Source organism: Larimichthys crocea, chromosome XIX (genome assembly GCF_000972845.2).
Source record: "Larimichthys crocea isolate SSNF chromosome XIX, L_crocea_2.0, whole genome shotgun sequence".
NCBI classification, from domain to species: Eukaryota; Metazoa; Chordata; class Actinopteri; family Sciaenidae; genus Larimichthys; species Larimichthys crocea.
The window spans coordinates 10072904-10100125 of NC_040029.1; the positions used below are offsets into that span (position 1 = coordinate 10072904).

General features: G+C 45.2%; 1 protein-coding gene across 7 annotated transcripts in view; it reads left to right on the top strand.

Annotated features, from left to right (window-relative positions):
- LOC104929362 (receptor tyrosine-protein kinase erbB-4) overlaps nt 1–20051 on the top strand; it is a 220877-nt gene extending 200826 nt beyond the window's left edge. For 6 of the 7 annotated variants that reach the window (XM_027291409.1, XM_027291410.1, XM_027291415.1 and 3 more), the window contains 7 exons: nt 5750–5911; nt 8141–8216; nt 8455–8601; nt 11909–12006; nt 12106–12276; nt 13719–14004; nt 14859–20051. In XM_027291409.1, the coding sequence (XP_027147210.1) occupies nt 5750–5911; nt 8141–8216; nt 8455–8601; nt 11909–12006; nt 12106–12276; nt 13719–14004; nt 14859–15688 (1770 nt within the window). In that variant the 3' untranslated portion in view covers nt 15689–20051. The remainder of the gene's footprint in view (nt 1–5749; nt 5912–8140; nt 8217–8454; nt 8602–11908; nt 12007–12105; nt 12277–13718; nt 14005–14858) is intronic. The other variant, XM_027291411.1, reaches the window with a different exon arrangement.
- Nucleotides 20052–27222: the final 7171 nt, after the last annotated feature.

Consider the following 27222-nt stretch of genomic DNA (forward strand, 5'->3'; position numbering starts at 1 on the left):
TCCTCTCACGCCGTCAGAGTTTCTGTTCGTCGAGTTTGTCAATCACTTCCGTACATGCAGACGTGGTTTCATGCTTATGTGTTAATGTCAACGGAACAATTTTCCGTAGCTGCCGGGCACGTCGATTCAAAACGACAGCTTCTCACCGCGATAATTACCCACTGTGATTTAAAAATTATAACTTCTCAGTGTCACAGCAAGCAGCGGACAAATTATAGGCATTACAGTGAAGGTTGAACGCCGCGTCGAGCGTGCGTTTTGAAGAAAGATCAGCTCCTTCTGTCTCCCTCTCTCGTCCTCTTCTCTGTTTGGTTCACCTGTCGAACTCGGTGGCCGCTGAGCTGTCAATGAAACCCGTCATTAGCGTCCTCGCAGCTGCCCCGCAGGCCGTCCCAAACTTCACTCAGGCGCCATTAATTGATGCTCCGATGGCATCGACCGGCGAGGATGTTCCAGGCCGCAAATGTCACCTTTTGTCGCAGCTAATTATCGATTTGAGAGTAACTTTTCAGGAATCGTAACTCAGTGATACCACCATCTTTACCCAGGTGAACAAAAAGTTGCCTTCCCCTCCACTCCTCACCCCCCTTTCTAATTCCACCGCAGCAGCCACAAAATTATTGACATTTGCTCATGTAAATTTGCCAGCAGCGGTCTTTTATTGCCTGCACAGTGACATTTTGGAAGGATCTCTCCGTCACACAGGGGAGTTGAGATCACGGCGACAGGGCTTAGATAATTTTACATTTGGTTCCCTCTCTTGAGGTGGATATAATTAAAAAAAAAACAGAAGCAGGAAGACATCAAGCACCGATAAGCACTGACATTGTTCTGAGGATCCACTCCCACCGAGGAGAATTTCACCCTCTCTTGCTTCGTTGCTTTATCTGCCTTCAAACCCTCACACACACTCGCCGCTGCACACACACACACACACACACTCATAAACACACTCAATGATAGATAGGTGTGTTTTTTTCCCCTCCCCCTCTGCGCCGTGGCTCGATGCGGAGTAAATGGGCCTGCACCCTCCGACTGCTGCGCCGCCGCTGTTATGTGTCACATTGTGTCACGTTCACCTGGAACGTCCATTAACCATTCAAACCATCCCGGTGACGCAGTTTGGAGCTGATTGGTTGCTATGGAGATTCAGCACGGTACACTGGCAAAGCGCATTACCCGAGCTGCGTGCTGTAAAACTTTGGGCATCACGCTCAGACACGATCATGTGAGTGTACACATGATTAAAGAGAGGCTATTGACTGGCTGCTTTCTCACACACACACGCACACACACACACACCCCGGTGAGTGCCAGCTCAGTGGGAATGCCTTCCATTCTATCTCCGGCGCAGCACACGGCGCATGACAGACGACCACCTGCGCCACCTGAGCAGAGCCATTGTGAGCGCTCCTTATCGCGCTGGTCCCAGTTCTCGGCGTGCGGACAGTCCCATATTGCTGCACATTGTTGCTGCCTCTTCACCCATTCGGCGGGCGGTGGGAGGCGGGTGAGTGAGGACGGGGGGGAGGGCTGTTATCGCTCCCTCTGAAAAAAGCAGACGCCTCACCTGTTCTGGTTCTGAAGCCGAGCACCCGTCTTCTTCTTCTTCTCGATGAATTCTCAGAGTTGTATCGTTAAAACTATTTAACTAATGACGTTGCCTGGCAACAAATACAGGAAATCCATGCTGAATAAGTTTTTAAATCTCACACGCTCTCCCCTCGCTTACCTTCACATCTTTTATTCCACAGCTCTCTCTCCCGCTGAGGTGTGTCGCTCCCTGCAGTTCCACACCACACACCACCTCTTCTTTCTTTTCTTTTTCTTCACGCCTGGTTTCATCCTCCTGTTTTCCCTCCATTGCTGAAGACTCACATCTTTTAGACTTCTCTTCTTGCAGCTGGAGAGACGGTGCTGAAGGGGTCACAGACCAGCCGTGACCCCGGTCCCGTTTGCATGCTTTAGAAAAACTTTTAGCCTCTGTAAACAATTCAGGACTCGGCGGAGATGAAAAAAGACCTTTGGTGTCGTTTAAAAATGAGATTCTATCCTGCCAGAGAGCCGGCGTCGGGTCAGAGGAGGAGAAACTATAAAGAGTAATTATTCACAACGAGGCGCCTCTTCTCACAAGGAATCTGAAAAAAACAAAACAAATCAAAGCTTTATTTCCCGCATATTACTCCGAGTTCAGCATCATAATCAACCTTTTGTCTTGGTAGCAGAGAACAACAGAGCGGGGAGGTTTGAGATACGATATAAAGATGGTTATCACATGAGGTGGACTTTTGGTGGTTTGTTTTTTAATATCAGGACTAGAGCCCAACTCATACTGGAGTTTGGAGACCCGTGTTGGCATTTTAAAAAGATGTGCAACAGAATCAACTGACCAATAAATAACCTATGAACTGCAGGACGCCCCCTGTTCGTCTCGTACAGTCACTGAAATTTGGCATTAACATCTTAATGAGTTAAAAATCCAGATGTGTTGTCAGCTGACATCTTCACTTTCACAAACTGACACAGAGTGACAGCGCCGCTGACTCTTGCATCGCTCTCGGCTAAACAGCGATCCAAAAGTTCCATAACGTCCAGTGTTTTGCTGCTACAGTAGCACTTCATGCTCTGAGAGCTTCAAACATTGCCCCAGTGTCGTTTGGGATGTGCAGCAGTGCTGGTGGCTCCTTAACCTCAATGCTCTCGATGTAGCATGTGGCTCACGAAGCGCTCTTTGGCTGCTGGGAAAACGCTAAATGTTTTCAAAGCCCGTGCTGCTCTTCATCAAACCTGACGTCAACGAGAGCTAACCTAACATCTAAACGAAAGGACGCGGGTTATGAACGGCATGAAAAGCTCATTTGATTGTGTCATTTTTCCAAAGGGGATATTTTGGATGTTTCATTGAGGAAAGGAAATGAACAAATTTCTGCTCATAACATGAACGTGTGTTCAAGGTAAAAAAAAAAAGAAATACAGACAGAAATAAAAAGTATTCACATGTATAAAGGAAGTATGGGACTTTTCTAAGTCCCCTTTTGTTACAGCCTCACTGTATTTCACCGTGTCACAGAGTTTAAGACACACTTAAGTCCACGAGGACGTGGGTCTGTCTCGCTGCAATTCAGGAAGTGCTTAAGGGCTCTGATATGAACTTTAGAAGCCTTTGTGCAGATTTACAGCGTCTGAACATCTGCAGCCTTTCTGAGAGAACTTCAATGTAAGTCCGAACTTTGGTTGTATCGGTAAATGATCTCACTCCTGTGCATGTGGTTATACTTCAGTGTGTGGTGTAAGAGCTTTTTCGGTGCATTGTACTTATTAGGAAGCTCAAAGAGTCTCAGACAAGACGCATTTTCCTTCATTTTTTCGGTGCATCATCCTTCCTTTAAAGGTCAGTAAACATATACTTTGAACTTTGAGTGCAGCAGCAGCCCAGTGGAAAGTTTGGAGTGGTGAGCAGCCCTTCCTCGGAGGCAGGCGCCTTTGCTTCCTCCACAGAAAAAATAACGGCCGAGAGAAAGCACAAAGCGGGTTTGCCTTTCGGGCAGGCAGCTACTTTACTCATTCACTATTCATTCGAGCTGTTGTTGTTGCAGCAACTTAATTTAGTTTGGATTTTGCAGAATTGTCCTCAAACAAAGAACGCCTAATCTATAATTCATTAAATGACCAACATGCAGTAATGAACTGAGCCGTACAACCAATCAGGGAAGCTGGACGCCTGGTGACAGTCGTGCACGCCTGAAGTAAGGATTTCAAACTGTGCCATGTGAGAACATTAATGTTTAGCAAACATGACAGGTTTAATTACTTCCTCTATAAGTTCCTGTACGATCTGCAGCGTACAGGTCATGTAATCACAAATTATCCAATTCCATATTTAAGGACTTCAGGACTCCTGGGATCGCAACACTTGAGCCGTGTTAAAGCAGCACAATCAGCAGGACCCTCTCGACCTGAAACCAAAGCTGGCCCCCACCACATCCTCCACTGGGACGCTGGTGTTTACCGCCTGGAGTGGCTGAAAATTAATTGGCTCCTTGAGCTGCTGTACATTCCCCCTGTCAGTGCGATGGCCTCCCCTCATTGCCCTGTCACTTTAAGTCGAAGTGTATTAATGGACTGTGTGGGCCATTGATTCCTAATTCCTCTCGACGTCGACATCGGGGATAAATATTGCACGGCACGGCCGTCTTCGGGCTTATTGTAATCAGCATTGTTATTGATCGTCTGCTCGAACCCCCAAGAAGTAATCTATTTTAAATACACTTTCAGAAAAACGGGGGAGGGGGCGTTTTTGGGCCTGGTCCCAGCACATTGTCTTCATATTGGCGAGGAAAGCACACAGGATCAGGAAGTGTCCCAAGAAGAGACATGCAAACAGACTGACAGATAGAAATATTACATGTACGCTCGGTTAGATATGTCCGGGTGGTCTCTGTCAGCATGTGTGCGTAAGTGTGTGTCTACACGTCTGTCTCGGGCAAGGCCGGCAGATGATGGATGAGGGCTCAGGCAGCGGCGAGCCAGACGTCGGCGCTATCGATTTATCCTCACATTCGTCTAGGGTGGAGGGGAGGCGGTGCGGCTCGCCATGACGAGCATTTTCAACACACACACACACACACATACAGTGTTTTCAGCCTAAGTATTTCAAATGGGGCAACGGGTCTCTCACGCCAGAGGAGGCGTGGGGCTCGCTCGAGATTTCTTATTTGTCTGCCGAGGACAATGACTGCCTCCCTCTTCGCCAAGGTGTTTTTATTGATCCACCCGCAAAGTGGCATCCACTTGTTTAACATCCAGTCTAATACTCTTCAATTGGCCTCGCCAGGCTGTTTTGTTCAGCCGTATGAGCACAGAAGAAGACGAGGGAGTGTGTCTGTGCTCAGGAGGGCATGATGAAACCGTGCAGCGTGCTGCCGGCGTGTATTCATGAAGAAAAAAGGTGGTGTGTGTGTGCGCGAGCTCGCATGGCTGCAAATAGGTGTTTTGTGCGACTGTCAGGAGTCCACGCTCCATCCAGCCCATTGAGCAACAAATTAAGGCTGCAAAGCAAAGTTGCCGCTCTCTCCCCGCTCAAGGCTTTGTTGTTTTCTTTTCCACGTTAGCCGCGTTGCTCATCGGGTGTTCATAATCAGCGTTAACAAACTGGAAGGACGTCCACCGCTCTCTCCGTCTAGCCGCCTTGAAAATGGCTCCAATTACCGAGGACAAGGAGGCGACATGTCACAGACGCAATCTCACTTATGACTGAAGAAGATTACAGTTTGCTCGTACACGTTACGAGATGTAGATATTGACATTGCACACTTTAAGACACACAGCCAGCACCTGTTTTATCTTCTAGTCGTACCAACTGCTCGGTCCAAATCCTTCTCAGTGCACAAATACAAGTCGTATCATGTCCGTGCATTGCAATAAAATCAAAAGAATCGTCTGTAGTGTGCACCCCGGGTGTCTCGCTGCATCTTTGCTGAGAACTCTTCTCAAAAGTCTGAAGCTCTCACATTTCCTGTCTGCTACAGTCATATACATGAGGTGTGAATGTGTGTGTGTGGGTGTGCGGTTAATGATGATGACAGTTATGACAATAATTTTATGTTAGTGCTGACATTTACCGCATCGACGATCTCAGACTGCTCCGATCATGGAATATGAAATGATAAACGGCTCCATGAGAGGATTCATAGTCATCTCTCACCTTTTCTTCCCCCTCTCTCTCTCTGTCTCTCTCTCTGTCTCTCAGGGGATGATGTACCTGGAGGAGAGGAGGCTGGTCCACAGGGACCTGGCGGCCCGGAACGTTCTGGTGAAGTCGCCCAATCACATCAAGATCACCGACTTCGGCCTGGCGCGGCTGCTGGACGCCGACGAGAAGGAGTACAACGCAGACGGGGGCAAGGTTGGTGTAAGTGGAGGCGTGTTTTTGTGTGCGTGTGTGTGTGTGTGTGTGTGTGTGTGTGTGTGTGTGTGTGTACCATCTGAGTTTAACACACAGGACAGTTTACATAAAGTCAAATACTGCAACCAAAAAGTAAGAAAACAAAAGGTCAGCACTGGTGACGGGAAGTTAGCGAGGCTGCATGTAAGCCACACATGAAGCTGTACGGTACCAACCGATGTAAACCATCAGCACGCTTTATACAAACTATACTAATTACATGATGAGGTACCTCAGTCGTGTTTTTCAGATTTTTCCAGCTCACTGTTGCTTCAAAAAAACGTCTCTGCTTCAGAACTCTGAGGTGAAAATGATTCTTTAAATTCAATTTATTGTTTGAATAGCGGGAGATCACTGCGGGCGATCACATGTCTGAAATTAAGAAATAAAGACGAGTTGGCTGCTGCAGCTCAAACTGAAGTTAGTTTTTCTTTCCCAGCGGGTGAGTACAGCCCTAGACGCACTAATACTTCCACACTGGTCCTTAAACGAGTAATTGATTGTCTTTCCTCTAAGATCCGGTTCTTAAATATTAATGTCAGGACTCACAGCAGGACTAAATTGACCTAAAATGAAAAATGTTATTCTATAGTTTCCTTTACAGCTGTGACATATGAGCGTTTTACATTTTTTATACACTGAAAAATCACACAGCCCACGTAGACACATCCCGGCCAATTACATTTGAATTTTTAATACTTACATGGCACACATTTGCAGTCTTTTTATCCCTCATGTTTCTTTTTCTACTTCTTATTCTTCAAATGTTTCTTTACTCTGAATTTCTTTGCACGTATTTTATGATAAAAACCTGCATCCACAGACACAGATACGACTGAAAACGACTGCAGTTAAGAAGTAAAGACAACTTTCTGTCACCTCTAACTGCCTCTGCGATCACTCATTTCTGATATCAATACAGCCAATCAGACAGCACAGCAGTCGTCATTAACTTGTTTGTTTTGTCAGACGAGCATAAAAAAGTGATTTTACTTTACGCCCGCGGTAACAGTCAGATTAAATCTCTGTTGTCTGTCCGCTCGCTGGTCTGGCAACAGGAACGATGTACATGAGTCATAACAAAATACAGCATGCACCTGAACCCGGCCGATCAAAAAAAGAGGACGAGATGTTTCATAGCAGGCATTTCAACGTGGATGAGGTTTCCAAATGTAACCAGGCAGAGCACAAAGCAGAGAGGAATGTGTTCTGTGCTTCTAGTGAACTGAGTTTCAGTGAAAACGCAATTTCGAGGCACTTTATCCGAACAAATAATGCAGCCACAGTTCCAATCAGTTGGTTTTGTTTGGGGACCCGGACTACATTAATCAGGAGCCCCTTCTCCTCGCTTGAGACTTGCTATGTAAATTGTCCTGATCAACTCCTTTTATTAAATTGGCTCGCTGCATCTATTCAGCTGGAGGCCTTAAGGTGGACCAGGAGTGTTCCTGATGTGACCGTCTGAGTGACTGCCGTTCACGGACGCCTCGATAAATGGAGGGGAGCCGCTGTCAGCAGATCTACACACGCGTGTGCCGTAAAAATAGATGCACTGTGAGGGATAAATCAACAGAGATGAAAGCGGAGGCGACGCATTTTTCCAACCTGGAGCGTTTCATTTCCCTTCTTCCTGTTCATTTCCCCCGGAGAGGAGGCGCGTGGCACAAAATGCAGGAGGGGGGCTGTATTTGAAAATGACCGGAGCGTGTGCGTTCACATGCAAAAGGGCTAGATAATTGCCTTGTTCAGTGGGCTCTACGGCTGAAAACTCCCCTCCATAGTCAATATGGAAATCATACGGCAGTTAGGATACAGCGATGTGTCCTTGTCGGGAATGTCAAAGGGCCTGTTGTTATTACTATTTCACACCCCGCCTGCTCTAAGCCTACAGGCCATGGAGATAATGTGCGACAAATGGCCGATACAATCTCATTTAGTATCTTAAAAAGCACGCTCGTTATTGACGACGCCGGGGTTAGACTGAAGCCGATCAATCACACTACTTGAGTAATATTGAGCAAAGCAAAACTACGGTTGAAAGCACCGTCGATTTGCCGATATCTCACAGGCGCTGGATTAAAAGATAGGGCAGCTGATGAGCAGCGTAGCATGATTGGAAATAGTCTGCAGTTCAAATGTAAATAAATAGGAGTGACGCTTATAATTCTCTTCATGTATCTATCCTCCTCTCCTCAGATGCCCATTAAATGGATGGCTCTGGAATGCATCCACTACAGGAAGTTCACCCATCAGAGTGACGTATGGAGTTACGGTGGGTGATAAATCCCTTGTTGTTGACGTCACTGTTTCTTCTGCTCGGATCTGTGGGAGGAAAGAAGACAATGACCTGAAATCCTGTTTCATTTGCATTTTCGCCCCCTTATCTGTCTGCTTATCTTGTTCTCTGTTGTTCGCCAGCACTTTGTCTCACCCTCCCATCTCTCTCTCTCTCTGTCTGTCTCTCTCTTCTTTTTTTTTTCCTCACTCCCGCCTCCCACCACATCCTCCAGGAGTGACCATCTGGGAGCTGATGACATTCGGAGGCAAGCCGTACGACGGCATCCCCACGCGAGAAATCCCAGACATCCTGGAGAAAGGGGAGCGTCTGCCCCAGCCGCCCATTTGCACCATAGATGTGTACATGGTCATGGTTAAATGTGAGAAAACGCACTCACAAACAGCCCATGAACATGCACTCACAAACATGCATGTGTGTAAAATATGTTCATACACAGTCACAGATGAAATCCACGATGCTGAAAGCAAAGATAAGTCAAATTTAGAGTATTTACCAAGTGTAAATCTACTGTGACATCACACATCTTGGTTTTTTTGGAGCCGGAAATGACCATATTTGGATGAAAACATGGAGATGGATAACAGAGTTTTTAGTTTTTGTAGGGATTGAACAAATAAAATCCTCTAAGATGTTGGAGTGTAAGCATAACAGGAGATAATAGTAAGGTTTGCTGCCTTCAGACTAAGCTGGTATCAATCTTTTCATCTAACTCTCAGCAAGAAAACAAAAATGGAACAAACTGATTTGAGCTCATCCAGTGAGGTAAACACTATCAATTATCAAAATCATTAACAGCTCAGTGACCAATAGTGTGTAACACTTAAATCTGATACATCACATATAAAAATGAGTCATCAGGATGAAATCACGCGTTTCTTAACGTAATGTTCCCTCAGCCGCAGGTGGCAGCATTAGACAGTCTTACAAAGCAGCACTCCGACACAGGGAGTGTTGTGAAATGCGTATTTTTAAATCGTGTTCATAAACTCAGCTTGAGGTGTCACAGATGAGTTATGCTTTAATAAAAGGGTTCATATTTTTAATATTCATCTGGCAAGGTGTTATTTGAGCTCTGGGGCTTCGGTTCAAGGCTGCAGGAAAAGAGGAGAAGGAGAAGTCAGAGAGAACGAGGCGTCGTCATGAAACTGATGAGATGCTGGTTTATGATCCGCAACATGGAGGCCCGCATCCTCGCCAGGGACTCAGCCCACATCCTTGCTCGTGTCATCCTCCATCTGGACCACCACCATCACTCTCCCGACTCATCCAAAAGAACACGCCTTCTCTTCAATCCCCCCCAAAATTCTCCGGTCTCTGTCTGATCTTGCGCTCCTTCCCCTGGCTGGATCCAGAACCCTCGGTGCTGGTGTTAGTGAGGGTTTCCACCCTCCCATATTTCCAGGAAACTTTCCAGACATATATGCCAACCCGTGCTATGAGATCTGCCAGCTATCGACTGTTTGGCGATCCTTTTTCCTCGCACCCGTCTGGTCACCGCTCCACCCTGACTTCTGCTGGAGGTTGAAAATCTTTAAAAACTCACATCACAACTTCTCCCTGCTGACTTTTTCCTCATGCCGCTGCAGTTCTTTTTTAATTATCTCAACAAATATTGTATCTGCACTACGAATTTACTTTTTTTATTACTCTTATTCTACTGTTGCACTTATTACGAGGCAGCACAGTGTTTAAAATGCCAAACGTGTTGAAAGGGAATGACGTGACTCAGCTCGGAGCTCGATATCAGAAAAACATATTCCCATGACAAAAATGTTAATCCAGCGGAAATGTCACGATATCTAATTGTTTTTTTTTTTCCAAATGAAAAACTGCCAGTGACTTCTGACGGCGCAAAAGCAAACGATGAAAGCCCTTCAGCCATTTAGCCTCATAACAACGCCAACTGATTTCTGTTTTTCCCCCAGAAGGAGGAGAAGGAGGGGAGTGTCACGTAAGACTTAATGTTAGGGTTAGGAGTACTGGTTATCACGTTGACTCTTCGTCCAACAACGTGCACGGTTTGGTATAGTCAAAGGTGTATCAAGTTATGAGGAGCATAATGCACCACGCTGATGGTGTGGTGGTGGGCAGTATCCAGCCTTAGCCGGTCCAGATGGTGAAATCCAAAAGTGGGTTAATCCCATTCATCCATGGTCAGTAAGTGGCACTTTGGATGTTAAATATAAAGATGAGATCATGGTTCAGATTCTAGGGTGAGGACACTCCATGGGTGAGGTGTTAAGATCGAGGATATCTGAGGTTCAGAGGTAGGACTGTAGGTGAGGGTTAGGGTTAGGATAACCATCTAGGGAAGTGTCAGGGTGAAGGATGTCTAAAGGCCAGCATGTGGAGGAAATATCCGGTCTAGAGAACGCCAGGGACTAGGTGGTTCGGGTTAAATGCTGAGGTCAAAGGGATTCACTTGACTTAACAAGCAGCAAAAATGCTTGGAGGTTCCCACGTATCCCTGATTTATCATTCATCATGAAGGCAGATATCTGCTCAGTCACTGAGCAGTTTATCCTCTTAAACGAGTTTGAGATGTCCTCACAGTGCAGCACTGCAACACCCGAGCTTTGCGAGCAAACAAAAGAATCGGGTGACGTCAGGCGAGCGTCACAGCGGTGATCAGAAATAGCCGAAAAGAGGTCAAGCTGAGTCAAACTGGCGGGTCACGCCGCCCCGTCAAAAGCCAGAAGGAAGCTCAGCAACCGGCCACATTAATTGTAATTACATGTTGACGGAGAGCCGTTGTGATTTGGTGTGCAGTCACACAGCGTGCCCCTCCGCCTCAGTGCCACCCCAATAAAGATGAAATAGAGTTTGATTGCCGGAGTAATTGCGCCTCATTTAGGTAATGTGGCTACGTGGTGGCGGGTGGCGATAGAAGTGAAGACAGGCAGGCACGATTACAACAGAGAGGGTCAGCGTTAGCTCGAGCTCGGCTGGTGATGGTTGAAATGGTCGTGGTTTGATGGTAGTGAGGATAAACAGTTTTTGTTTTTGTGACTGTGTTAAGTGCTAAATTTGAAATAAAATGAAATTAAGCAATTACGTTTTGCTGGCAATCCCCCTTGGGGACTGCTGCAGGCACAGAGACCCCACTTTAACCGCCACCGCCGTGGAATATGTAATAGGGATGCAGACTGCTTACTGTCTAATCTGAGCTGAGACACCACCTGGCCTCTCGCCTCACCTGCAGAGATTCGCTGTGTTTACTGCAGCCGTCGCCTCAGGAAGAGAGAAAGTAGCCCGGAGATCAAAATGCAAAACAATTTCCTCTCCCTTAATAACTACCTCTGGGTTGCCCTTGAGCAAGGCACTTAGCCCTTCGAATGTATGGAGCCGCGTTCATGTAAACGCCACGCAGGCGTGTTCAATTAGTGTGTTCCTCTTTGCACTCTCATAAGGATGCTTGAACAAACATGCTTTAGAAACGTGGCACAGCTGAGTGAAGCTGCAACAGAAGGTCAACGGTAGTCTTTCAAACAAAATCTCGCTAAAGAAAACTTGCTAAAGGTTAAGAAACTACAAGACTGTGGAATCAATAAGCCGCTTTTCTAACCGTCTTTGAGTGGGAGAAACACACATGCATGCACAAATCCTGAATGCAAGCACAACTTTGGTTTCATCTTCCTCTCCTGCTTCATCTTTTTCTCCCCCAGGCTGGATGATTGACGCAGACAGCAGGCCGAAGTTCAAGGAGCTGGCTGCCGAGTTCTGCAGAATGGCCCGTGACCCCCAGCGGTACCTGGTCATCCAGGTGTGTTCTGAATGCATTCACTTCCAGACAACTTCATCAAAACATGATCTGCTGAGATATTTCCTGAGTTATCTGCTGATGACTCGTGTGCTCTTTCAGGGAGACGACCGCATGAAGCTTCCCAGCCCCAACGACAGCAAGTTCTTCCAGAGCCTTCTGGACGAGGAGGACCTGGACGACTTGATGGATGCTGACGAGTATCTGGTGCCTCGAGGTTTCAACATGGCTCCTCCGTCGTACACAACCAGGCCTCGCATCGACTCCAACAGAGTAAGGACACATTTACATAACATACACACAGATTAGCATGAAGATACTTGCTTAAATTGGCATTTCTAGGTGTTGAAGAACAAACTTTCACCTATGATTGAATATTTTCAAATAATAATGCATGTCTTGTGTTTAAAAACTGAATCATTGGTCAAAAACTGCCCACCTACCCTCTGTAAGTGCTCAAGGTGGTTAAGAACTTCTAATACACCGATGATTTTCCTCTGCTAATGGCTCCCCTCCATCATTTCCATCCCAGCGTGTGTGGCTTAAACATGGGCTCTTTATGTGCTTGCTCCCCAGGCCCCAGGTTTCATTACTCAGAGCTCCATAAGCAAATAACAGGCGCTCTCTTAAAATGCCCGAGCCGTTTACTAATAGACAGCGTACACCCTGTAGCGCTTGTGCACAGCTGTGCATCTTCTGCACCTTTACCCTCGTGACCTACACATCTTTGTTCCCCCGATGGGCACACACCGACCCCCAAAAAACACACCAGTAATCCATCCAGGGTCCTCCGTATTCAAGGTCAACACCCCTATCATGAATCGAAGCTCTTGATTATCAAGTCAAAAGCCCCCTACACGCCCAGACAGTTCAAATCTATCGACTTTTTTCCACGGGAAGTTTGTTATTCAGGTTGCACCACCCCAGACGCATCCCGATACAGACGGTTATCTAATCTGGGCTGATACACTCTCACGCTCGTACTTGAAAAGAGGAGCGGATAATGACTGGCTTTGAAGAAGGGATGAACAGAGAAGTTTTGGAGGAGGGGGAGGTTGATTGCAAAGGAGGGAAGACGGTGGGAGTAGTTGGACAGATATAACCCCAGGATGTTTCCTTTTTTTTCTCCTCTCTCGCTCTGTTGTGTTTTGTAGCTCTGCTTCCTGTAATTGCTGCAGTAGCGCTAGCAGTTGGCAAGAGCGCACAGGAGTGGGCCTGGGTTAAATAGCCTACGGCAAGCTTACACAGCACCATAAGAAGCCCTTTGATTCGCATGTCATGTTTTGTATTTTCTTGTGGGGTTTTGTGTTCTTTTTTGAGGTTCAGGTGTTTGAATCGTAGCTTCGCCCGGCTGCCCCTCACAGTCCCTGAAGGCTTATGACTACATCGGCAGAACTTTGTTGGAGAATTCTCCCTTCAACAGGCAGCTGCATGGGTTAAAAGTCTCACTTCCTCTGCTGTAGGTTGGCATACAGCTGGCTGAAACTCAGACTCAAACTTTATTATTTTTGGCATTCGCGCCGTGTGTTTGTTGTTGTTCAATTGAACTATAGACATCTTTACTTTGGCTTGTCAGATAATGTTCCAGCTCTTCGATCACCAAACAAAACATGCCTTAAAGTTACCTAGACCAAAGAAAATTAAACCTTTTTTTTCTCAGTAACATCAGAAAGCATTTTTCCTGACTCATATCCACAACCCACCCTTTGCCACAGAACCAGTTTGGCTATCGAGACGGTGGTCCAAACCCTGCGGAGAGCTCCGTGGCTGGTGCCCAAGCCTGCGTGAACCAGGAAGCCACAGGCGGATCCGTTCCGGCCCTGGAGGACCAACGCTGCAACGGGAGCCTGCATAAGAAGAGCCTGAGCCCGGCTGGGGTGGAGGACAGCGGTGCCCAGAGGTACAGCGCGGACCCCACCATCTTCCTGGGTGAGAGAGCATCCCGAGGGGACACCGACGAAGACGGATATATGACGCCGATGAAAGACAAAAGCTCCTCAGGTACTCAAAGAGAAACAGCACTGTACTGAGCACTTTGGGGAATACGTACAGGTGATGATGCATAACTGCATTTTAAGAGTTGAAGACTTTAAAATAACTTTAACTCACCAATCTGTGAAGCACGAGTAACACAACCTCACGTGCTGTCCCACAAAGACAGAAACACAGTTTAAATGCATCTTGTCTTCACTGCTGATCCCAGCCTGGTGCACCTCTTTCCGTCTTGTCATTTCTTTGCTCATTCACAGAGTAAATACAATCTTTTGTAGTATATCCCGCCTGTCATTTCGCCTGCTCATTTTCATTTCATTCCACTCATTAAAATTCCTGCCGTGTTTTCGGTCGACGGTGTATGTTCAGCTACTACACAGTCATGTTTTGCCTTTGATCATAATTCAGTCCATCAGCCGTGCTTTTGCTCTGCCGTTTTTGATTTTTGAGTAGCTCAAAATGTAACAAAGCCCGCAGCAAAATGCATCTGATGCAATGTCAAGGAGCAGAAGAGTGGGCAAAATCAATAGGTTTCACACACCCCACTATTATAGTGCTTGGAATCAGTGAAGAGGGGTCATTTGCTGGCATTTTCACCCCCGGCAGATGGAGTTTGCAGTGCCAAAGAATTGCTGGCAACTTGCCCGTCTGGTCCTGAGTGGCTGCCATTATCACCATTATCATCTCCAACTCCTCTCCTCATTAGCAAGCGATCTCTTCCTCTTACTCTCAATTTCTTTTGTTTTCTTTGAGCTGATTTAATTTTCTTGGATCTTTTGTTTATCTGTCTTGTATCATAAACTCCTTTTTCTTCCTCTTCCTACTCTCCCTCCTTTCCTTTCCTTTTCTGATCTGTGCTATAGAATACCTGAATCCCATTGAGGAAAACCCGTTTGTCTCGCGACGTAAAAACGGCGAGATCCACGCCTTGGATAACCCAGGATACCACAGCACACCCAACAGCCAGCCCAAAGGAGAGGATGAGTACATCAACGAGCCCCTCTACCTCAACACCTTCCCCAGTCCCGCTGAGTTGGGCCTGGAGGCCTTGAGGAGAAATGGTCTACCCCTACCCCCTTCTTCCATCTCAGCTACAACTTCAGGCTCCCACCTCCCGCTTACCATCCAGACCAGTCTGCCCCACTACCCCCTCCCCACGGCCCAGCCCTCTCCATCTGGCATGCCTTGCCACCACGGCCCACCAACCCACATCCTCCACGCCCATCACACCATCAAACCTGCAGGACAACCTGGAAATCCAGGTGGTGGCTCCTCCAGCCAGAGCCAAACAGGAACTACTGCCCAAGCACAGGTGTGCCAGTCAGGCGCCCTGTCCACTTCGGCCACCATCGGGCACGGCAGCCTGCCAGCCTACCAGAGCCACGCCACCACGCACCCCGCCAGCTTGCTGAAGCACGGAGGACTGACATCAGGTAAGGTCAGTGGGAAGAAGCTGAAGGTGACCTTTGACAATCCAGAGTACTGGCAGCACAGCTTGCCTCCAAAATCGTCTAACCAGGCGGGCCCCGATGGCGCCCAGGGAGGTTCAACTAATGCTAAGCTCTTCTATAAGCAGAACGGACACATACGGCCGGCGGTGGCTGAAAACCCTGAATACATGTCTGAGTTTTCCCTGAAACCTGGCACCGTCTTGCCGCCTCCACCCTACCGACAGCGGAACACTGTGGTCTAGATCGTTCCACTCGACAAACGTTCCTTACTCTGACTCTAGCCTCCAGCAAACCCAGACATCCTCTCCGGTTCCACTGTTCCACGCAGGAAGGGAGCGCCCACAAACCAGGGCCAACCCCCCGACTCTTTCCAAATAACGTGCCATCTGCTGTAGACTGTAGCGACATCAGAAGGAGGTGGACCGAGCCGAACCAAGCAGACCCAACTCAGAATCACACACCTTCACTATATCCAATCCAGTCCATTTCTGTTCTGTAGATAGAGACTGCGCTCCGTGTCACTGAGATCGTGAAGGTAGTTCTGGGGAAACAATGCACACGTGACTGTCACACAGCAGTGGACGTACCAACAAGGTAGACCACAACAAGATGGATTCGACTTCGAGGACCTGAACTCACTGCCAGCCCCTGCGGTGTCAGATTCATGAGAGGAACAAGATGTTTTCTTATTTTTTTGTTTTCCACTATAAAGGTCTGAGGATGGACAAAACTCTTCTGCTGGGTTCTGAATAAGCAAACAGACGGAGCATACACAGTCTGTTAGATGTCGAGATGTGTTGTTTTGTGAATGACCTTGTGGAGTGAGGCGAAACAGCAGAACATGGAGGCAAAAAGACTGAAAGGTTCAGTCAGGAGAGTGACTTCCAGTAACAAAAAGACGGAGCACTGAAAGCTGATCAATCATATTCAATATTTTTGCCTAGAGGATTATACCATACTTCTTTTTTCCATCAAATATGTGAAACTCATCTCATCTTTCTACTGTAACTGTGATACTGTGATGGCCAAGACTACAGTGATCCCTCCTTTCACATTTGTAGTTCAACCATGGACTTTTTAACTTTGGCTGAAAACACGCGGGCCGAATGCTGTTTCTTTTGTTGTTTTCGCTTGACTGCTGTCTAGTGGGGAAAAAGCTGCTGAAAAAAAAAGAAGCTTTTTCCAAGTAAAAGGGAAAAATACACTGTAAACATTTTTATAAACACTGGCTGCAGTGCTGAGAAAGATGGATTTTTATACACTGGTTTTTCCTTTCAGATCGTGAAGCTATCATAAATGAGTAAAGAGTGTCTTGCCATAAGAGGGTGTGGGGTAGGGGGGTCATTTGGGGAAATAAGACCATCCATAAAGCAGCTGAACTCAAAATGGTGATAATAGAGAGTGAGGGAGAGAAAGGAAAGACAAGTCGCCTAATGAAGACCTCAAGGAATGAACAAGACAGCACCAGCAGAGCACAGTAAAAACAATGTGTGTGTGTTTATGTCAGTGTGAATGTGTGTGTTCGCATTTTAGTGAGCCAGCTCATCCCCACAGGGATATCTGTGAAAAACTCGGTGATGACACGGTCGACAGTTAAAACCCTTCAGGATCACCCGTTAACCAACACTAGACTCGATGCTGGTGCAACCTCGGACGAGGCTTCCGCCGTACGACTGCAGTCAAGTAGAAAACACCAAATCATTTCAGGTGACCGAGTTATTGTTCGCCATTGGACTGGTTAAAGTCAGGAAGCGTCACTTTATTCAGGATCTACTGATACACGGAGGTTTTTAAAGATGTGCCAAAATGAACAAGTTTAGAAAACAGCATTTGTCTCTGTCACAGAGTTCGTTTAGCTTGGGCCCAGTTTGAATAAATCATAACCGCTTTTTTCTCCAGACCCAACAGATCTGGACACGATGCTGTTGTTCTTGATCCATCACCTTAAATTAGTCGATCAAATAGACGATTACAAAGCCAGTTTGGCTCCACTTGGCAGTCCTTGATAACTAAATCGTTTGAAATGTTGAAAGTCTTTACTGCCCAAAGTCAGAACTCAATAAACTGCTCTCCTGCAAAATCTCTTAGAAATTAAATTTATATCCAACCAATTTTGAAGGGAAAACAGTGTAGCTGAAGAAGCATAACTAAAGTAAATAACAATAAAATGTTCACTGACAACATATTACACATTTTCCACCAAAATAACCAATCAGATGATCTAGTATGCTCTCAGAGTAACTATGAAGACACCAAACACACCCTTACCAACGTCTTTTGGTTGCTTAAACCTAAACACATTCTTGTCTACTAGATATTTCAATTATGTACAACAAAGGTACAGAAATAACAACATATTACACGTTTTTCACCAAAATAACCAATCCTATGATCCAGTATTCTCTCAGAGTAACTATAAAAACTTTCGCACCACACCAAATTAGAAACATAAATATAATTTCTAGGAGACAAGGTACCTGAACCTACACACTTGTTGGTGAGTCACCTGACACCTAACTAGAATTACTAACATTGGTACATATGCCAGATTTGCAAATTAGAGGAGACTGTAAAGTCTTCATTGTTTTGTTACTTTGTACTTTTCCCAACATTGAATTTTAGTTGGCACAACTAAAGTCAGGCAACTGCTCGACTATACGACCACCGACCCATCAAAACTTAGCGTCTCTTCTTTGCCCAAAAGTATCCCGACTGAGTTTTACTCTTGAGATCACCAATAGACCTTGGATTGCCCCCTTTTGCTCTCAAGAGAATGGTTCTGAGCCTCACTACTGATGCCTCCGCAGGCAAACTGCCAGTCAATGCTGCTAAAAGCGCTGGTGTTACAGCCATTATTTCTTCCACCAAGCCATACACCAAGCACCTGTGGGTGGGAAAACACTGCAAAGCTTGCCAAAACTTAGAAGATGAAGGCGAACGTTTTGTAATGATGGTTTTCCTCCTGCGATATCTCACTAGAATTCTCTTAGTTCAATCAATATGAACAAAATCTTGTAGTTCCTGGACCTTTAACAAGTTTTGCAAACCATTATCTGTGGAACATTAACATTATTGCTTTGTCAGTGTTTTTTCATCATTCTGTCCAAGCTGTTTTTCTTGTGGAGGGCGTTTATTTTGTGTATTTTAATGCCTGTGTGTGTGTGTGTGTGTGTGTAAATGTTCATCTGAGTATGTTGTCCTCCCCATGGAGCACTTTGATCAAACTCGTGGGTAGAAAGAAAAGGATTTCCACCCTTCGTTACTAAAATATTCAACTTGTTTATCCGGCCGTTCACCACTTCAGGAAGCGTAAGCTTTAGCAAAAGTTCATGCCAGGATTTGACGAAGAAAACCCTTTTAGGTGGTGCTGACCAGCTTCAAGAATGTCCTTGTTTCCAAGTTTTTTGTTTGCTTCAAACAGTATTTATGATGCTGCTTTGATGATCTCATGATTATTTGATGAAGGAGTGTTTTGTAGTCCCTTTTGGAGCTCTGATTCAATGAAATAGAGACAGCATTTAATATCAATGTGAAATATTTATAGTGCGTTTTGAGCTTGTTTATACAGAGCGTTGGAAGCGTCGGCCAAATCTGGGTTTCAAGAAGAAGTGAGGGAGAAGAAACACACAATGGCGTTGAAAAGAAAAACACATGCATTGGTTTTTCTCTCACTTGGCCTAAATTAGACTGCAGACCCAGGCAAAATATGTGTTTGAATCAAGAATAGATTAGACTAAAAGACTGATGAGACGACCGGCCTTGTGTGTTCTCGTAAGCACTTCAGACACTCAGCGAGCCTCCGCGTTTAATTGAATCTTCTCATGAGTTCATTGCCAGAAAATGAAAATTAAAAAAAACATTCCTGAACCTGAAGATACAAGTTTGTCAGGTGTTGTAAAGGCCTTGGTCCCACAGTTTGTTTTCCGTCTGTGGAGGCATCTTTTCCCTCCTCTCGACTGCGTAATATTCTTGTTTCAAACATATTTTGCCTTGGCGCTGGCCTGTGCTACCTGCTGCTATTTGTCTCAGCCCTAAACACTCATGTGGCTCATGGCAGTTCAAGAACACACCATGACAACTGGTGTCTAAGACTGATTACCTGTTTTTTTTAATTTACTTTTTACTGTTTCCTCCAAGCCAAGGTGCAGAGGCATGTAGCCACGTTGTACTGAAGTGAATCGTTCGATAGTTCATCCGTCTGCAGTTACCCACAATATAGGCTGCGATAGAGTTTAATGTATAGTACAATATCACCTTGCATGGTACCCAAAGTGAGTGTTTTACTGCCCTCCACCTTTGTATCTCTTCACTGACGACAATATTATAGTCAAATCTGTGTCCGGGTAGTGGACAGCGTGGGAGGAAGTGATTTTTACTGAATTCAGTAGCACAAACATGGGATGTTTTCGTTTTTAGGACCCTTTAGAGTCTTTTAATAGCAAGTTTTATGTTTTCCATATTATCAAGGATGTTTTTTCTTCAAGGACTTGAATCTGTGTTTTATTTCTTCCCACTTTTGTGTCACAAATTGTATTTAACACGTCATCCGAGTTGCAATTCTTAGTTGTTCGCATCTTGATTGCACAAGTTCATGTCCTGTGTTTTCAATTATCACATAAATGTACAGAATCTCTGGGGGGGGAGCGTTTCCTCCGAAACTTATCTAACACACTTCAACAACAAATGTGAATAGTATTTTTATAAAGCACCGAAACAGGCGACGGGCGTGAATTTGTAAATACGGAGGCAATGCTTTGAATTTCTATGGTCGTCTCTCCTACTGCTGTTTTCTCCTGCTTATAACAACTTGTACAAAAAAAAAAAAGAGCCGTACATATTTGCTTTATGTAAGTGTACCTTTTTGACTAATGGGAGTTTGATTTTAAAAAGTGCTTGTTGACCCGATTCTCATGTGAAAACTCTGTTTCAGAGCTTTGTGGCTGTCCCCATGTAATGTTTCAGTTTAGGTGAACACTGTAAAAGTGGTGGTGGTGGTGGTGGTGGTGGTGGTGGTTGGGGGGCTTTTCAATCCAGCTGGTATCTCCGTTTCACTCCCCCCACGCCTGCCACATTTCATTTGTCACTCAGTAATGAGAACAAGCGGACGATACCTTCTCTTCCTCTTTATCGCTCCCTTCTTTCTAATTCTCATCAAACTGAAACCAGTGCTGCCAACCCAACCCAGATAACCTGGATTCGGTGTTACCTTCTCTGCTTACTTTCTACTGGAAATATTACTGAGCCAAGTCTGACCTCCTCCTCCTCCTCCTCCTCCTCCTCTTCACAGTGCGACCTGTTTCTTCACTTCATTTCTTCCTGATTTCTGATTTTGCATGCTTTCAGAGGAGACATAGCAGAGAGCGTTCCCGGTAACCCCTCCTCGCCTACGTTAGCCTCCCATTCTTTTCCCCCCTTCCTTCCGTGTCCGAGTTATTTGAAACCATACCCAAAGCTTTATATCATAGATATACCGTTCCTCATGTTTGTTACATGAATCTGTCAAAAGTATATTTTTAATTTAATATAAATAAAGATTGATTCAATATAAGTCTGCGGTGGTCTGGTTGTGATTTTGTGCTTCTTAGGGGAAAGTTGTGGAAGGATTGTTTGATATTTAGCTGAATATCTCTATAGATGAGTCTTTGAAGTTGCATGTCTACATTTCCCGCTCAAAGACCGCCGTCCCCCGCTGCCTGTAAATAGAGCAGAAAATGAAAGTTGCCGTAACGCTCACTCTAACAGCTTTAATAATACAATTTAACAGATGGTGTCTTTAATTAGGTGCGAGGACGCGCTCGAGTTACCTCGCGCTTGTTTTGACCCGGCTTTTTAAGATCACCAACGTTACACGCAGGTTCGCACCGGAGGCGAGAACGTGCGCCGCGCCTTTTCATGCTCAAAAGGACTTGCAGATGAAGACCAGCAGCTGCATCAAACAAAAAAAGGTCCGCAGTGTTCCTCTCCATCCAAAAGCTCGCCTCGAATACGCTAATGTGTGGATATAACATTTTGCTCCCGTTGCCGTCCTCTTTGCCACGCCTAATGTGCTGTTTACCCAAGTGTTGGTTATGTAAACTGGCATAGGCAACATCGTTTGCTATGCAGCGCTGCTCCATCGCTGCTGCTTTCATTTCAATCATAAATAATACAAAACTGTCCAATGGCAGAATATGAGCTTTCTGAAGTCACTGCTATTAATACTAATAAGGCGATGGGGTGCTTTAAGTAAACACTTTTTCTGAACCTCCCTCTCTCCTCTGTCTGTTAGTTTCCTCAGAGCGCTGAGACTCAATTAGTAAGCACATCTAGTTCCACCGTAGTAATTCACAGAGGGCGCTTCTGCTGCAGAGTAACGGTATTTGAACTATTTCCAGTTATATTCACATGCAGCTACTTATTCCAAATCTATATTAGGTCCGCCTGCTTGAATCACTGTCAAAAAAATTATGCTTCCCATTTGCTACAGAAAAGAAAATTTAATTGATACTCACTCACTGCCTTCCTGGAGCTGAACTCACATAATAGACAGATTATCTTGAACATTAAGCACACTTCCCGACAGGACTTTGCACATTATCACCCTCACCAGACAGCAAAGGGGGGAGGTCATTGTTAATTTGGCAACTGCTGTATAACCATTTGTCAATGTGTTACAAGTCTCCTTTATAGCTGATCTGCCAGTGAAGCCTCGCTATCGGCGCCAGGAGATGGGGTTTGAGCTCCATCCCGGAGGCCTGTAGCAATTATACTTACAGCTGCCCTGTACACCTGTGACATAGCTCGCCGATGACAGCTCGTCGCCGACAGACCGATGCTGTTTAATTGCGGCGTGTCACCTTGACGAGGGGGGTGTTTTACCCACACACCCTTGCACCAAAGAGAAACAAGGCGACAGTTTTTGAAATGGCTCCACGGGCTTGATGATTCTTTTATGTTATGGCCTGCGTTTGTGTACGAGTGTTCTCGTCAGGATTTAAAGCCTCACAAGGCCAAATAATTCTCCACGTAGGTGGGAGTTATTTTATGACAAGGGAAACCTGAAAATAAAGAGCGACTCGGCTTCTTATTGGGAATATAAACCAAACAGTGCTTTATTATTGAGCTAATATATCTGCCCGAGCCGAGTCTGGCTGGACTATCCACACAAGAATACAAACATGTAGGAAAAATTAAACATCCAGTCACTGTAGTTTACCCTCAGCAGGGTTAATTTATATATCTAACGCTGGAAATGGACAGATAGCTTTCAACTAAAGAAATATTTGCTACCACGTTACATGATGTTCAAAACAACAGGTCCCTGGTTTCAGACAGAGTTTGACAAAAGCAGCTTCTCATGAAGTGAAATGCAAACTAATGCTTGTGTTTAGTGTTTGTACCACAGGTGTTATGGACCAAGAGGTTTGGTGTCGTGCCAGAACCGGAGCTGCTCCGGAGGTTAGCGATTGCAGCTACAGCAGAAAAAACACTTTTTGTGTTTTTGGTTTTGTAATGAGAGAAAACATTATTCAAACTTGTTTTTACAAATCAAAGCTTGACAGACCTACTGTGCCTAGTTACGGTTGCTAAGCTACGATTGGACAGCCGAAAGGTCAATCAGCTACTCGTTAATTCACGTTTTTGTTTTTAGCACCAACATTCCTCGTCTGGATTTTGTGGGATTGAAGCTACAGCAGCACGGCTGACGGTATCGCGTCTGTCTCTTCCTGTATTAATCTGCTGCTTTATTCTTTTCATCATGTCAACGCTAATTTGACATCATTATCCTAACACATCATATCAGATGGTATATTTACATTCTAATAACATGGAAAACGCCCCTGGTGTCACATAATGTGCAATTAAGCTGGAAATGTGTCCGTAATGAAGCCTCCGTAACGTGTTTAAGGATATGAAGCATAAATCACACTTATCTCCCACCATGGGGCTGCTTCTCCCCTGTCGTGTCATGACTGCGAGAGTTGAAGCAAGAGGCGAAATTTGGCTAATAAACAGATTAGGACTACAATTAAGCCACGGTGATCTCTGATGGTCTCCACGCAGCTGTGAAAAAAAAGATATTGACAGCTCATGCTGCTGTTTTTTGGATTTTAATCTCTCCCTCCATGATTTAAAGAGTCGTTTTATGGCTTTAAATGAAAGCAATGAGTACATATTCGACAACAACATTCCTATCAGAGCCACACAGACACAGTGAAAGGTCATTTTGTGCTATCAGTTAGAAGAAATCTCACTTATTGCAACTTTACTCCATCGATTTCTTGCAAATGAGTGACTTGAATGTAATCTTATTTCTAAGTCTGTTAAACATGAATTAAAGATGCCCATTTGTTGTGAGGGTAAACGTTTCTGTGGATGTCAGATCAGCGTTTTTCTTACTGACTTGAGTCAAAACTTGTGGGATATACTATCTTCATGCCTGAGGCTCATACAGAAGTCTGCGGGGGGAAAAAGACAGACCCGAAGAGAGACCTATCTGCAGCCAACCAATGAAGACACTCAGTCCAGTGTGTAGCTGGGGATTACAATGAAGAGGAAAAGAAGGAAGAAAATGAGACAAGAACTTTCCCGTGAGGCAGTTTTTCCACCCAACATAGTAATCAGGGCAAGGACGGCGGCTGAGGAGGCAGTAGAGTAAGAAAACAAGAGGAGGAGAGAGAGAATAGGCCGAACTGAGGTAAAGGTTGGGCACAACAGCCTGAGGCGGACTGTCGAGGGCAGCTGCACAAAATCACCTCTGAGAGGGAGAAACAAGGATCAGCAGAGACAGAGAGGATGGAAGCTGAAGCTGCTATTGACTAAATAACTCGTAACAATGCCGCCGCATCCTCGAGTTCATGAAATGTTTCTTTGAATCCTGAACGGCATGAAACAAAATATGTGTTTGCGAGATCACACGAGCAGGCGTTTGGCAGTATGCTGAGTCATGCCACAAGCTGTTTACTGAGACGATCCGTGAGGCTAACATGACATGAATGCACAAATATGTGCTCTGGTTTTTATAATGGGAAGCTGCACCGTGTGCCGTATGGCTGGAATAAAACCTGCCAACTATCGCACATGAAATATAATGCAGACTGGTAAGACTTTACCTAAGCAGTCATTTCTATTTATTTTATTGATGATAAGCAATTTTCTATGTTCTTTAACTGATAATCAAAGTATCCATAACGGCACGAATCACTGTGATGTTGTTGCTTAGCAACACATAAGTAGTAGTGTACTTGGTACAGGTTGACAAATCAACAGCGAACTTTTCTCTAAATAACAAACAGACAGACTGTACATTCAGCTGATTATGGTGAATTTTAGTAATTTACCAGAATGGGCCAGAAAGACCATAAGAATTTATTCTGTTCTATTTTTAGTTAATATCTCATGAAAAATGGATGTTGATTAAAGTTTTATGATTTATGTTGTTTCCAGAGTGACCACAGGGAGGAAGACATCAAACTGTGTGTGCTCTGGTTTGTGGTAACAGCAAATTACTGCTTCTGTTTCTGCAGCGCTGCCTGAAAATAAAACATGCGCACATTAAAAAATAAATAAATGTCACAGTTCAGCTCCTTTTTCTGGCTGTTGATCAATTATTGTAACGGCAGCCAGCACAGATGTACCTCGTCCACCAATCTTTTCTACCAGATTACAAATCATGTCGATGCTACACTGATTTGCTGATTGTGTTATCAGTGCAGACGGGGAGTGGGGCTGGTGTCATGGCAGAACTGGAGCTGGGCGAGCGGGCAACGTAACCGGACTCTGTGGACGTAATGGCAGAGGAGAAGAGGAAGTTGATGGAGGAAGCCTTTTAGGCTGAAAGACAGACGCCGAGCTGGGCTGACTGCTGCTGGACTAGTCAGTGATATCAGCTGCTTTGTTTTGTGCTTTCATATTATAACGTGTCTAAATTCTTCTTCTTGAGGCTGCCGCTCAAACACACTGAACAGGTAAACATACACCTGTCCACACACACACACACTTTCACAGTCATGCAGCTGCAGTGTTCCTTCCTATGGCTCAGTGAGGATTTTCACTGACTGACTTTTCTGTCTTTATTCCTGCAGTGACCCCCAAGCAACACACACACACACATATATACACCCACACAACTACACACACACACAAACCGACTGGCCTGAGGACAGAGATGGAGAGCTCTAATTTCCACCGGGTCCACAAAGTCTCTCCATCCCTCTAAACTCAATCTCCTCCTTATTCTCTCTCACAAACGAGCACAATTACCACATATATACACGAGCACACACACACACACTCAGACATCAACATGCACACATGAAAACTTTATTAAATCCGCTTTATGAACCCAAAATCTGTATTTTACATCTCGAAACGTCGACCGCGCACAATCCCTCAAATCACGCCGACACCTTCTGACTCTGTCACGCGCACACAGTCGATTACGTTTCAAAGCTCCCGGATAAGGGGAGGAGGAAGATGAGATTTATGCTGAAGGTAAACCGCGTAATACTCCTTTTTAGCACGCTCTACTGGGCTCTGACCGAGCCTTGAACACAAGGCCCTGGAGGTCTGTTTTTGTGTCAACAGTGAAGGATTGAAGTCCAAAAAAAAGGAGAGTTTTAACGTGTCACTGCACCGATTCATGAGCAAGCAAAACCACTCTGTAACCAAATAGTTTGATTCTTGCAACGTTCATGCACATCCATCAATCACCTCTTGTCCTGCTGTTTTTGGTAAATGCACTGAACCTCTACCCGCTCACTCCATCACACGTCCCTGTGGATAATAGCATCAGCTAAATCCCTAACATGTAAAGAGGCCTGGAGATGTCCAGATGGTCTGCAGCAGCTCTGTAATTTGTCAAAGAAAATGGTGCTGAACAGTGGAAGAAATTCAGCAAATACAGACAGAAAGCACTTCGTCTTCTTCTTCTTCTTCTTCTTCTTCTTCCGTGATGTGAAACGCTGTTAAAGGACGTGGCTGGCAGTGTTCCCCGTTTTTATTTTATATGAGATTACCGTGAAAAAATAAAAAATGAAGCCAGTAATTAATTTATCTTAATAACAATTATTGTGTGTACAGCCGGATTTTAGCTCGTGCCATACAACTCCCCTGTTGTTTGAGAAATCTGCTTCACGTTCTTGCCAAGAGTTTTTCCAAAGCTACACCCAGCAGCTGGTTAGCTTGGATTAACATAGAGACTGAAAACAGCGAGTGTGTCTCTGTCAGATTTAAAGATATAACGTGTTATTAGTGAGATTCAGAGGTGCTAAAACAAGAACTAATCGTTATTAGTGAGATTCAGAGGTGCTAAAACAAGAACTAATCCCCCTGATTCCAGTCTTTATGTGAATTCTTGTCCTGTTGTCCATTGCTCCTGCATCAGGTCAACTTTTCTGGAGTAGACTTTGTCTCCGTTCGGCTAACTGAGACCTCTGAGTGCATTTCACACACCGTTGGCAGCGAATCGCTTTTAAGCAGCGCATGAGACACCTCAGATGTCGCTGACACAGACGCACAAAGACAAGTCCTCTTTGGTGTCTCGCCCTTTGACTCCGAACACTTTGATGCACGGAGCAAAGGCGGCATCTACCCTCCGCCTCTGTGCATCCGCTTTCATATCGGAGCGATGTTTGCCTGCGGAGGGAATGTGAGAAAAGGCCCTGTTAGCAGTAGTTACTTTTATGTCTTGAAAAGCCGTGTTTTAATTAGTGTAACCACTGGGGGGCGAGGACGGCGTTCCCGCTGTGATGAATCAAGATGAGTGTGAGCGTCTGTGCGTGTCTTCATCCTTCTT